The 14,103-nt window shown below is 48.1% G+C and overlaps 1 protein-coding gene across 1 annotated transcript; it reads right to left on the bottom strand.

The window, feature by feature from the left end:
- Positions 1 to 1,294: 1,294 nt before the first annotated feature.
- GM2A (GM2 ganglioside activator) lies at positions 1,295 to 13,444 on the bottom strand. Its single transcript, XM_032851597.1, has 4 exons — positions 13,235 to 13,444; positions 7,484 to 7,636; positions 2,168 to 2,350; positions 1,295 to 1,788 (listed from the first exon to the last, which is right to left on the bottom strand). The coding sequence occupies exons 1-4, from the start codon at positions 13,334 to 13,336 to the stop codon at positions 1,633 to 1,635; spliced, it is 594 nt and encodes a 197-aa protein (XP_032707488.1). The 5' UTR covers positions 13,337 to 13,444; the 3' UTR covers positions 1,295 to 1,632.
- Between the last annotated feature and the right edge of the window lie 659 nt (positions 13,445 to 14,103).

Below are 14,103 nucleotides of genomic sequence, written 5' to 3'. Positions count from 1 at the left end.
CAGAAGAGATGGTCCCTGGAACCACCTCAGCTCTTCTGTGCCATCACAACAAACCCTTCCACCAGGAACAGCCCACCACTGACAAGCTCCTAAAATCCCAAGATGGACAAATATGCAGCCAAGACAAAGGAGGAGTTCTCAGCAAGTTAAAAAGCTTTATTGCCATTCCAGGCTTCAAATGAGCCCAGAAGCTGGGGTCGATCCATAGAAGCTGGGGTCGATCCATAGGTCAGTAGGCTGTGTGGAGGATGGGACGATGGCCTCTTCATGGGATCCCTTCATGGTCCACTCCTCTTCATGGGATCCTTGCTCCACAGAGCAGCTGCTGCTGAGTTCCAAATCTTCAGGGTTTTTCCCATTTACCCTGACAGCACTCCTAGACTGAGGTAGGCGGCCTCGTGATTCTTGCAGCTCCCGTCCTGAGAGGCTGCCTCCCCCTCCCCGAGCCCTGGAAGAGCCTGGTCCATGCATCAGACATTATGGATTTGACCCTAGGGAGGGAAAAACAGCACTGGAGGAGTTATCTCCAGATCGAAAGGACAATGTGTATTCTTACATCAGAGGTCGCCAACCGGCCACATCGGGCCAGACTTCCCCACTGGCAAGTCTGTTTGGCCCTCTTGGCTGGCACAGTGTTTTAAAAAATAACTAGTTGCCAATATGTAAAAACTCTAAGATTTCATATAAAAGTCTGGATTTCTGGCTTCTCCAAGGGGGGAAAAAAAAAATGGAGACTATTTGGTAATACTGGGCCCACGACATTCTCATGCAGCACCAGCTGCCCCTAAGGGCTGAGCGCACCCTCTCTAACTCAACTCAGGCCCCATCAGCCCTGATAATAGTCCCAAGCTCGAGACTGGACACCAGCTGCCTTATAACAATGGATATGAGCTGCTACACAAAGGGGGGAGAAAGACGTGCCTGGAAGCAATATGTTCCTCGTGGTTGTCCTCCCTTGTTTAGGCAGGCAGCTGAGTTTGTAAACTCTCTTAAATACATACAGCGTTCTTAAATACCTCTCCCAGTGAAGCCCTCCACCACGTGCCCTACCTCCCCAGGACACGCTATGCCCCGCTGTTCCTGGGCAAACCTATAAGAGAATACTGAATTAATCACAGCAGTTAACAGAGGAATAAGCTAAGCTGAACTACTCCCGTCCCTTCCTTGTAAGCAGGCTTGGAGTAAAACAAAGACGGTTCATACTCTCATTCTGCTTTCAAGTCTGTGACCAAAAAAAAATTTTGGTAAGAAAATCATGAAGATACCTCAGGAAACCAAGATTGGGTCAGTCTGAACTAGGGGTCACAAAACATGTGAGTCCTATTGCTTCATTATTTAGAAAATGAGTTAAGCTCTTAGAGAGAAAATCATAGGTGTGAGAAGGAAGATGAAACAGCCGGCCTGGCAGGTCATGGGCTATCAAGAGTTTCCAAGCTCCTCCCCAGGTCAGAGCTGCCTGCCCAAGCCTAGAACGCAGGTGGCACAGAAGGATTTTCAGTGAGGAAAGTGGCATCATTGTAGAAAGGGGCTTGAAAGGGGACAGAGAGTCAGAATTTGACCTTGGCAAATGCAAAGCAGAAGAAGTGGGACATCTTCCTCATACCCTTTCATTCTGCTGTGGCTGGTGCCACTTTACTCGCCCTTCAGAGCAACAGAGATCCTGACACAGCCCAGATGTTTCCCACCGCTGCTGAGGATGCTCTGGATGCGGTAGGTCCCGGAGCTGATCCAGCCGGGCAGCTCCATGTCAGGCAGGGTGAACTGAGTCTTGGGCACTGAGTAGGTGCCCTGTGGGAAAACCAATGGATCACAGGTCAGCGGGAGCCTACTGACAGGACTCTCCTGGAGCTCTCCTGTAAGACTGCAGCCATGAACTGCCCCTCCTCCCACTCTCCCGAGTGCCACGTGAGATCAGAGATGGCTGGAGCACTACGCAGCATGGAAGGTTACAGCTCATGGGCACTGGAGGCTACACTGCAGCTCAAGTCACCCAGTTCAAAAGTGAATAAACCAAGGCCCCCCAAACATAAGAATTCAGGATAGATCACACCAATTTTCACCCACAAACATCCAGATCTGCAGAAGGAGAATGCGAGAACCCATCTCTCCAAACCCCACATTTTTACTCCAGCCACAAAAATAATATTCTCCTTCCCTAAGTACTTACTGCTTTGAGGGGACAGTGGCAGGGAAGCCCATAGGTATGCAGGGGCTCTGGGCACGGCTGTCCGGGGGGGATGAAAACGTCTAATATTTGGCAGATGTCGTCAAAGGTGCAGCTACCAGCATGGCCCATACATGGAACTTTGACCCAGAAGCTGGCCATTTCCTTCTCTATAGTTAATTCCACCTGGTGAGAAAGAGTTTGAAACAGTATGAATTCCAAGGCAAACATCCCAGCCTCTCTATATCTCCAAAAGGTCAGCATTTTATTTTAATCACAGAATTTTTAATCAGATGGGATCTTGGAGATATTCTGATATAGCAGTGACAATATGGTGGCACATATCCCAATGGCACCTCTTCCAGTGCCCGTGGCAGGTATTAATCATTGCTGTGATTTTTTTCACCCTTCAATGAGCCTCAGTCTTAGAATTCTTTAGGTAGTCACTACCATCGGTGGCACTGGATTTGCAAGGCACTTGCCATCTAACTGCTAACTGGCTAACTAGCACTATTTCCTAGACTTCTCTTCTCAGCCCAATCTTGGCTTGAGAGCCCTTGTCTGTGTAGGACCTCAGCTACTGCCAGCCAATTGGAGCAGAAACCATTTTCTATCCTTGGATCCAATTTTCTCTGTATAGCTACCAAACACAGTATTTATTTTTTAAAACATTTTTAAAATTTATTTACTTGAGAGTGAGAGCAAGACGAGATCACAGAGAGAGAGGGAGAAGCAGACTCCCTATGGAGTAGGGAGCCTGATATGGGGCTCGATCCCAGGACTCTGGGATCATGACCTGAAGCCGAAGGCAGACACTTAACCAACTGAGCCACCCAGGCATCCCAAGAAAACAAAAGGAATTTATAAGGAGATCACTATGGGATTGACATAAAGGAAGATCTTCTTAACCATCATAGCTAGGTTACAACAGACAGAACTAACCCCCAAGAAGTGGTGGGCTCCCTGGACTCAGCTGGAGAAGCCACCAGAGGAGCCCTACAGCCAGAGAGAAGCTGGACGAGAAGATCTACGATGTGCTTCACACCTCCATGCCGTCAGGATGCTATTCCTGTTCTAGAGGTTGCCGCTGACCTAGAAGTGGCCAGGATTTCAAGGCAGACAGTCCCAGCTGTGCCGGATGTGTGCCAGGCGTTCACTGAGTGAGTTGTCTCTCTTGACCATGTCCGTGCCTTCAACCCCCCAAAACGTATCAAGGGAAAATAGTAAGGAAAGGGCAGGAGGACGTTAGCTCACTTGAGCATCTGACCCCTTGTGGGTGTTATGGCAGGAAACCACAATTTTAAGACACTTTTCAGTTCTGACATCCTAGCAATTCCATATTTCCCAGCCTCCAGGCTCACTTGATTTAGGACTTTTCTCTTTGAGACAAACCCTGGAGAGCTCGGGCTGGCTCTCCAGGCTGTGGACTCAGTCTCCCAACTGTCCTAGATGTCATAATCCAGGCCCAGGAGGAAGAGAGATGTCAATATACTCTGGATGCTAAGAGGACAAACTCAAATCGTCTCCTTCACTGACATCCTCCCGCTCTGCTGATGCACACAGTATCCCCCACGCCCCACTCAACGCATACCCCTCCCAGCCCTCCTCTCTGCTCTCCTGCCAAGCCTGTTCCAGCCCCTCTGCCAAGGAAGAACCACAGGGCCTGGGTTAGAAAGCAATTCCTGCCACTTTCCAGTATTTTGCCCTTGCCTGGAGCCACTTCTCTCAGTTTCCATTCCCTTACCTCAAAAGCAGGATATGTCTGCCTCTTACAAGATCCCATGGAGTGAGACAGTGCCCATAAAACACTTGGCACAGTGTCTGAGAGCCAAACATTAACTCCTGTAGGACTATCTGTCCTCCCTTCTCCCTCAGCCAATACTGTCTCCCCTCCCCTTGTTTCACCAATATCCCAAGGAAAATGTTTGAGTCAGTTATGCCCTAAGCAGAAAAGCCCAGATGAGGGGACCAGTGGGGGCCAAGTCCTGCCTGGTGTCCTCCCATGTGGGGCTGTATCTACCAGGAGCCATGCCTCCCCCACCCAGGACAAGCACAGCATCAGCAGTACTCAGTGGCGGTGCATGGAATGGGGGGCAACAGGCACTTCTGAGGCAGCAGTCACGCCTATCATTTGGGGACTGCAAACCATGGCTCATTTCCCAGCCCTTGTTCTCAACCGACTTGCTCTCATGGCTCAGGAAAGCACTCAAGGCTGGATAAAAAGGAACCATAAATCTCTCTAGCCCAAGACTTCTGTTGCAGTTAGGTAGCTCGATCTAAATAAACTTCTGTCATGGAACCTGTCCTGACAACAAGACAGACAGAGACACTGACAGGTAATCAAGACAGGAGCCCTGCACCTGCCAGGACCCATAAAGCAAGTCCCTTCCCCATCAGGTCTCCACTCCTCCATCCTAACAATGGAATAATTGGATCTCACTATCTCAAAGACACTGACCCGTTGTGATAGCCTAAGAGTAAAAAAAAAAAAAAGAGTAATCCTAAGGTTAAAATGATTTGTCTTGGCCTCTCCCACCTGGATAGGCACACAGAAGCTCTAGATAAAGACACACTGATAGGAAGTGAAGGGGAGTCATGTGATGCCCTGGGAAGGGGGCAGTTATAAAGGCCACAGGCCTCAGGCAGGGGCACTGCAGGTACATGATTTTAGAGGGGAAAAAAGCCAAACCATCAGGCCTGAAAGCCATGCCTAAAAGCCCCACATAAGGGTATATGCCAAATAAAACAGCAATTTATGATTCTTGAGGATGGGAAAACCAGGGTCCCGGAGGCTGGAACTTGAGAGAGGGCTCACAGAAGGGAGTTATAAATTATTCCGGATCCTATGAAGCAAGTCAAAAGAGGAAAAGGGAGCTCCTGGGTGGCCCCTAGCTCCTGGCTCATGGAATTTGGGACACCCAGCTTCTCAGCATTGCCACTGGGGTTAAGTCCATCCAGGTCCGAGATGAGACTCTGCATTAAAAAAATTCCACCTCAGCAAGGTCAGAGGAAGAGAGGATGTGTTGGTTCTCCAGCTAACGGGCCGTGGGTCTGAAACACTCACTCTCCTCTCTAGGCCTCAGTAACAAGAGGTGGAAGCCATTGAGGCCTCCAAGCTCATAAGGGGCTGGAGTCCTGACACTCTCTCAAAAGGGGGTCTCTGCTGAACAAGGGAAAGTTCTGGAGCATTCTCCTCCAACCATATCAGGCGCTAAGTCCACCTCCCTGCCTGAAAGAGTTGAGGAACAGGGAACAATACAACATAAGGACACCCAGCCTTGAATGTGCTGATAACCACGTGACCTGGGGCAAGTTGCACACTTCTATGAGCCTCAGGGTCCCTTATCTGTAAAACGAGGCTAATCATCTTTTTTCCTACACATGTGTTCCGTGGCTTTCATTTAATAGCTAATATGCACATTACCTGAAAAGTAAAAGAACGAAACCAAAAATAACAGAGGAGAAATGTAGGGTGAAGGGAAACTGAGCACGGTTTTTAAAAAGTGCAATGGCCCAAATATTTGACAGGTAATTAAGGAATAGGAAAGGGGGTGGTGGTGTCCATCTTAATGGTCTTTGAAGAAGCCAAGAAAAGCAGGCTGGGGGCAGAAGGAGATCGTGAGTTTTTTCCTTCCAAGTCAGATGCACAGTGTCACAGAAATGCCAGCATTTTGCCTAACGATGGCATGAGAGCACCTGCCAGAGAGTTCTGCACCCCAGACCCAGCAGGAACATGGAAATGGCATTTGTGTGACCCTGCTAGATTATCAGTTGAAGTTCAGCTTAAAAAAAAAAAAAAAAAAAAAAAAAAAAATGCAATGATCTCTCCTGGAAAAGACTTAGAAGGAGGTACCAAGGAAGGCAGGGCCCTAGAGCAGTCCACACACAGCCGGGGCTTCTGTCTTGGTCCCGGGGTGGCAGGAAAAGACACTAATTGAACAATTAACAAGAGTTAACATTTTCTGAGCAGGATTGTGGGCCAGGCCCTATGCAAAGTACTCTCCACATTATTAATCCAGCAATTGTCCACAAGCAACCTACGAGGTAGAGGCTGTGATTCGGGCAGGTTGAAGGGGAGTTACAGGGATAGATTCCAAATCAAAAACCTTTCAAAGAATCAGAATAAAACTGGGGCCAGAGTAGAGCTGCAACAGGACAAGCAGAAGGGCATATAAGAATATGCTATAAAGGCAGCAATTCAAAGTAGTGAGAAGGATGACAATGTATGGTGTTAAATAATGAAAAGCCTTTACTGTTCTGAAAAAGTATGGAAATAGCCACCCCCAACAGAGGAAACAGACATGATCAAACTGGTCAATCTCAAAGGAAACACAAAGGGCAACAAAATTAATGAAAAGACATCAAACCTCCCCAGGGATGACATAAAATAGTGGAAAACGTTATTAGAAAATGCTCAGAATCAACAGATGTGTGGAAAAAGGCAAATCTGTTGGAGAGCATACATGGATTCAAAAATCTGGAGGCACCAGAAAGACCTAAAAAGTCTGTGTCTAGGTAATCAGAGAAGGACAAAAAGATACATTACAAGGATAATTTCAGCAAAGGTGTTTCTAACAGCCAAAAAAATAAAACCAAACAGACAAAAAACTACCACAGAAACAAACTATATATCTGATAACAGATTTGTTAAGTACACCAGGACAGACCTACAGTCTCACTCCCTCTCTGGAAATCAATAAAGTCTTTATTTTTTTTTTTTATTTTTTTTTATTTTTTATTTGTTTATTTTGAGAGAGAGAGAGACAGAGTGAGAGAGAGCATGAGAGGGGAGGTCAGAGGAGAAGCAGACTCCCCATGGAGCTGGGAGCCCGATGTGGGACTCGATCCCAGGGCTCTGGGACCATGACCTGAGCCGAAGGCAGTTGCTTAACCAACTGAGCCACCCAGGCGCCCTCAATAAAGTCTTTAAAGAATATGTGTGTTATATGTGATTGATTTGGGGACAGATCTAAAGCCTTGCCTACCAAATGTTAAAAGTGTTTACCCCTATCACTGGGTAATGAGATTTCAGGTGATATATTTCTCCCCACCTTTTGGCAATTTGTGATTTCCAAAGTGACTAGATGTCACTTACGAAGTGATGTGTCTGTTTTATAATTAACAACAGCACCACAACAACACTGCCCGACTGGGGCTGTTAGACAGTCTATGTATCTATGCATCCTTTGTTGCTCTGAGAAATCGGGATTGCACAATTACCCACAGGTCTCTGAACATACATCCTTCAGGGCCCCTGCCATATGGCCCCCCGCACCTTCCCTCCAGCACCTCCCCAACCATGCCCATGCCCAGGCTCACCTTCAGAGGACTGCTGAGGGGGACGCGGATCTGCAACTCGGCGCTGATAGTCACGTTCCCAGGAAAGGTAATGGGGTCAGGTTCCAGAGTCATGCTTTTGAGCAGCACAGGGCCCTTCCTGCCATTGCAGTTCTCCCAGGAAAAGCTACCTATCTGGGATGGCCAAGGAAAAATCAGACAGAAAGAAAAGAAGCATTGACAAAAGGAACCTTCTTTGCAGGTCAGAAGCGTCAACAGAACAGGCTACTGAGGGTGTGACACTGGGCGAGGTACCTCCCCACCCTGAGCTTTACCAGCAAGTCTGTACCTAGAAGCCCAGGATAACACTTGTGGTCCCCATTTCCTGGGTAGTACTATACGAAAAGATTCCAAAAACATAATCTCCCAAAAGTGTGCTGTAAACTATAAAGCACAATATACCAGACCTTGAGCTTCAAAACAGGTGACTAACCACATCTACCCTTGGTAGGTACCTTCTCTGATCTCCCACTCCCGTCCCACCACCCCTCTCCAGCCAGTCCTGGTATCTCCTTAGAGAGAAGCTCCTGGAGGATTCACCTTTGCAGCCTCATGCCCAGGACCTTATTCATGTCATACCCCATGCCCAATCCATGGCCAGGAATAATAGGAAACTTTACACAATGGGAAACCCCACCCTCAAGGAGTAGGCAATCAGCCCAGGAAGGTAATAGGACATGTGCAGAGAGACCCCCAGTGGGGCGCTTGTTGATGAACCCTAGTGAACAAGCTTCCCCAGTCCTAACTAGTGCTTCCTGCCCCCCATCCCATTGCCCATGCCCTGCTCCATCCGAATCACCTTCCTGGCCTCTGTTCAGCCACTTCCTCCTCTTTCTCCACATCCCCCAGAGGTCTTAGAATTCCACCATCTTGTCTGGCTACACAAGACTGCCGACCCCCCACTCCCACAGGACCCTGCTTACTTGTCCATGATCTTTAACACTTTCTATATCAGGCAGACTCTGCCCACCCACTCACCCCTTTCCCATCCCCCTGAAGGCCATCTAAGAGACACTTCAGGCACTCCCACCATGCACATCCCATCTTAGAAGGAAACCCAGCCAACCCCACACCCCCGAGCTCACCCCATCGTCAACACAGCCAACTGAGCTGAAAGGAAACACCTAACCCAAGCTAGGCTGACAGATTCTCTCTGCCTCTGGGACATGGAGGTTGAGACAAAAATCACTTATAGGACTTTGTGCTGTTATTGGGTGAGAACCTTTGGCATGAGGCCAGAATACCTAGACCTGTGACTCATGACCAAGCCAAAGTTTGGGAAGAGACAAGAACTAAGGGTTCTGCTGGTCTCTGGGGGAGAGAACAGAGATGTCCCCTCCCCACCCTCACCCCTGTCTAACCAGGCAGTACGGGGTAGTAGTGGAAGGCATGACTCTGGAGGGTGATATAGGGTACACCAGAGCTTTAGTCAACAAGCGTGACTCAGCCACCATATCACATGATTCTGTGAGCCCATTTCCCCTTTGGCACCTCAATTTCCACATCTTTATACTTTCCTCTTAGGGCAATTGTGAGGATGAGCACGAGCATGAGAGCTTCATGCTCTTAACACAGTGCCAGGCCCAAAGCTGGGCTGGCTCACAGAATGAAAGCCAGGATGTGGCCCAGCCTCCACTTTCTGCCATTACTTCCGTGAGATTCCTTGGATACCTGGAGTAAACTTCCCTTTATTTGAGCTTCTTGGAATGGGTTTCTGTCCCTTGGAATGAAATGTCATGACATAAGTAAGAAAAACAGGACAGGGTCTGATTCATGCCTGCATGCCCCACAGCCCCTCACACAGGGCAGGTACCAGTAAAGATTTCCTTCAGTATTCATCCCACAAATACTTAAGGAGCAATGATCATGGGCCCTGGGCTAAGTCTGTATTAATAGTGGTAAACAATTAGAAATGTTCTTGCCCTGGGGCGCCTGGGTGGCTCAGTCGTTAAGCATCTGCCTTCAGCCTGGGTCATGATCCCAGGGTTCTGGGATTGAGCCCTGCATCAGGCTCCTTGCTCAGTGGGGAGCCTGCCTCTCCTTCTCCCACTCCCCCTGCTTGTGTTCCTTCTCTCTCTATGTCTGTCTGTCTCTCTCTTTCTCTCTCTCTCTCTCTCTCTCGGTCAAATAAATAAATAAATAAATCTTGAAAGAAAGAAAGAAAGAAAGAAAGAAAGAAAGAAAGAAATGTTCTTGCCCTGCCTCAAGGAGCTTAGAGTCTAATGCCAATAAATATTACCCACCATGATTTCTGAGAGCCAGAAAAGAAACGCACAGAGGTCATGTTGAGAGTAACAAAGGGCTTACTTAAATACTTAAATAAGGCGGTAAGGAAATGATACTTAAGCCGGACTCCTGCAGGATGAGGAGTCAGCCATGTAAGTACAGAGAGAAAGAATGTTCTCTCCAGACAGAGACAACATGGGCAAAGGCCCTGTGGTAGGAATTTTAGCTGGTCTGGGCACTACAGGAAGGCTATAGGGCCAGGTGTAACAGATGAATGACATGGATGAGGCTAGAGGGATGGCAAGTTCATTTAATGTATGACCTTGCAGGTCATAACTGGGACCCTGGACTTACTATATTGCAATGGAACCCCTCTGCAAGAGAGTGCCACACTCTGGTTTATGATTGAGAATGGATTGGAGAGGGACAAGTGGATTGTCCAATTCAATGGATTGGAACGGGGAGACCAGTTCGGAGGCTGCTGTCGAATGAAAGAATGCCTGGACTTAAGAGTTGGGCTGAAGGGTTGGTAAGGAGGACTAGCCATCTTCTGGGGCTGCTTTCACAGATTCTTGGGCAACCTGCTTCACATCAAGGACTCCTTCCAGGCTGGGGCAGGTATCCAGAGTGTCTTGCTAAAGATGAAAAATTCCCTCCCTTCTCCCAAGCTCCCTGTCCTTCAGGTCCTGGGGGAGGCATAACAACGCAGTTTCCCAGTGCCTGACTAGAGGTTTCTGTGGCAGTGATTTCTGCAGCTGGGTCCAGCCTCATCTGGAAACAGAGGCAGGAAGGATTAGCAATGCTCACTACGAGCCAGACCCGGCACAGGAGTTCCTCTTACCTGTGCAGGATACGTCCCAAGATCCCCAGTGGATGCCTGAAAACACATACGACACTGAACCCCATATAACCCTATATAGTCTATGTTTTTTTATGCATATTTTTTATACATCCTTATGATCAAGTTTAATTTATAAAATGGGTACCATAAGAGATTAACAACCATAACTAATATGAAACAGAACCATCATAATCATAACAAAAGTTATGTGAATGTAGTCTCTCTCTTTCTCAAAATATCTTACTATACTACACTCAGTGCTTTTTCTTGTTGATGATGTGACACGAGAAAGTGCCTGTCTGATGAGATGAGGGGAGGGGAATGACACAGGCATTGTGATATAATATTAGGCTACTATTAAACTTCCGATGATGTCAGAGAGGATCATCTGCTCCCAGACTGCACATCCAGGCCACAGAGAGCAAAACCAAGGGTAAGAGGGAGACCACTGTATTTACCACTCCCAGGAGAGGCCAATACGTGGGAAGAGGGAACATAGGGCAGAGGAGAAAGGCACAGGTCTGGAGGCAAAAATACAGGTAGACATCACAGACCTCGGTGCCAATCACCCCTCAGCTGAGACCATGGGTAAGTTACCCTCTTGAGGTTTGGTTTCCACATCTATTAAATGGGCACAATTATATCTTCTCACAGGGCTACTGGGAAAAAGAGAAGTCTGTACAGAAAATACAGGTCATCACTCCTCAAGACTGTTAAACCATGAAAACACAAGACTGAGAAGCTGTCACAGACCAGAAGAGCCTGGGGAGATCTGATGAGAAATGTACTGTGGAGCCCTGGACTGGATCCTGGAAGAGAAAGAGGACATTCATGGGAAAACTGGTAAAATCCAAATAAAGTCTGGATCTAGTTCATGGTGATGAGCCAATGTTAGTTTGTCAGTTCAGACAAATGCACAATGGTAATAGAAGATGTTAACATTAGGGGAAATGGAATGAGGAGTTTATGAAAATCCATACTCTCTCTACACTTTTCTATAAATCTAAAATCATTCCCCCAGAGATGCCTGGGTGGCTTGGTCGGTTAAGCATCTGCCTTCAGCTCAGGTCATGATCTCAGGGTCCTGGGATGGAGCCCCACATTGGGCTTCTTGCTCAACCGGGAGCCAGCTTCTCCCTCTGCCTGTCACTCCCCCTGCTTGTGCTCTCTCTCTTGTTCTCTCTCTGACGGATAAATAAATAAAACCTTAAAAAAAAAAAAAAAAGGAAAGCATTCCCCCACAAAAGTTTATTAGGAATAAAAGCACACAGCTCAACACATTGCACAGAGTATATGCACAATAAATGACAGTCATTATACAGTGTCACTGAGTCTATTAAGCACCTACTGTATGCCTAGCACGGGATTAGACATTCTCGCCCCCGTCTAATGCTGGCCACAGTCCGGCGACACAAGACTGGTTAATGCCAGAAAAAGAAATAAAACTCAGTTTTCCAAATGCTTAAATGCTCACTATCACCCACTACCTTTATCTGGCCCATGGTCTCAGGCATAGGGCTCTGAATCACCATGAGCCCAGAGAAAGCAAAGTGCCTCTTGCTGCACAATGAATGGTGTGCGGGCCCATATCCTATAGGGGCCTGAGCGAGGTGGGTGAACTCTATGATATCTCAGGGCCTCCCCAAAACAGCTGCTCTATCTAAAGCCCTCTGGTCTGGGATGGCAACCATGGCCAAGACATATAAGGGAATGGGGATGTAGGGCAAGTTGGAGCTCTAGCCAGACTCCACCTCATAGCGGTCAGCCCTGGAACCAAGAGAAACATTCTCAGCCTACACCTGGGGTCAAACTGGGAATCCTTTGGGCAAATAAGGCCAACAGGTCCTTACGCCTTCATTCAACAGGAAAAATAAAATGGGACCCCTTACCCCTGGGGCAGGATGAGGCCAAGCCTACTGGCTTGTATCACTTTATTTGCCTAAGATTTTAGAGACTTCCTATCCACAAAAGCATTTCCTTTCACTCACATCCATCTGAGAAAGGCAGGTTGGTATCATCATGCCCATCTGTGTCTTGCCCACAGCTATGCAGCAAAGAGGCAATGGAACTAGGCTGCTCCAGATCCCAGAATGACAGAACTTCCCTTTTCCAAGGGTCTGGAGCATGGGGTGAGTGAAAAGTGAAGGAGGGAGTTGGAGACTCTGTGGCCTGTAACTAGAAGCAGTGGGTCACAGGGTTGGATCTCCAGCACAGGAAGAACAAGCCTCTCAAACCCACCCACCCATCAGGACAAGCTGAGACACAGAGCAGTACAGAGGGGAAGGGATGGGTGCCAGGTCTTTTTATGGGTGGTGGAAGGGAGTGGGCAGGTAAACAAGGCTGAGTCTCTGGGCCTGGGAGCAGTTCCTTAGCCTTGCAGTTCTGCCAAATTTCACTCAAATGTTCAGGAAGAAGAGGACAAGAGAGTAGAGACCTGAGGGAGATTAACCCTTCCCAAATGTCTGGAGCAGTCCACCTTCACTGCCCAGATAAGCTAACCAAAACTCGGGAGAGAGAAAAGGACCCACTCACAGTCCCACAGTTAGTGACTTTAGGAGCCTCTACAAAAGGGAAGGAATTCTAGACACCGGAGTAGTCACCCCCATAATCCCACCCTAACTGGGCCGGCAAGCTGGAAGCAGCCACCAGAGGAAACGGGGGCTCACCGGGTTCACCGGGACGCGAACGGGGACGCGTGCGTGGGCCGCAGGGCCGGCGAGAAGCAGGCCCAAGGCCATCAGAAGAGGAGCCTGCATCTTCAGCATCATCGCAAACAGTGGGTCTGCGCCGGTCTACTAGGTCTGTGCCAGTAGCGTCTCTTTTAAATGCTTGCCTTCCCTGATTATGCAAAGCTGGTCATTGCTATGCAAAACAGCTCAGCCACTTCAGGTTTGCTCCGCCCCGTGGGGGATGGGAGATTTCAAGGCCTGGTGCTGCACGGACCTCTCCTGCCTCCAGACGGACTGAGGCTCCGCCTTCAGCCCCTCCCTCTGGGCGTGGGCGTCAAGCCCCTCCTTCTGACTGGCGACCGCGGAGCCAGATGACGAAGGGGGCGGGGCCTAGGGCGGGGCCAGAGCACGGGGGCGGGGAGGAGCTGCTCTTCCTAAACCCACACAGGCAGTGACCATCCCTGCCTGAAAAGCATTTTTGTTTTCAAACCCGGATACATTCCTTGACTAAATGTTACCCTCCCTGTCCCTGTTAACGCTCTCCTGTATCGTGTTACGAATCACTGTGTCTTTTTAATGATTATAATCATAATTGTAATAACCGATAGTAAGTGCTTTAATGCATGTTAAGCACTGTTAAACACCGATGAGGGAATCTTTTTTTTTTTTTCTTGCCCCGTGTTACCACTGAGGAAAACACACAGAGTGAGGTTAGCTTTGCCAAGGTCACAAAGCTAGAAAATGATAGAGCAAGGATTCTGCTTATATAGCCCACAGCCAAGATTTTGTTAAGTTATAATGCTTTGTAATTGAGCTTTGCTTTTTAAAAAAGCAATAGGGATATTATTCCTGCCAAATCACCACTA

Source organism: Lontra canadensis, unplaced genomic scaffold (assembly GCF_010015895.1).
Source record: "Lontra canadensis isolate GAN:19392208 unplaced genomic scaffold, GSC_riverotter_1.0 scaffold5, whole genome shotgun sequence".
NCBI lineage: Eukaryota > Metazoa > Chordata > Mammalia > Carnivora > Mustelidae > Lontra > Lontra canadensis.
This window is presented reverse-complemented; position numbering and strand designations above follow the sequence as displayed.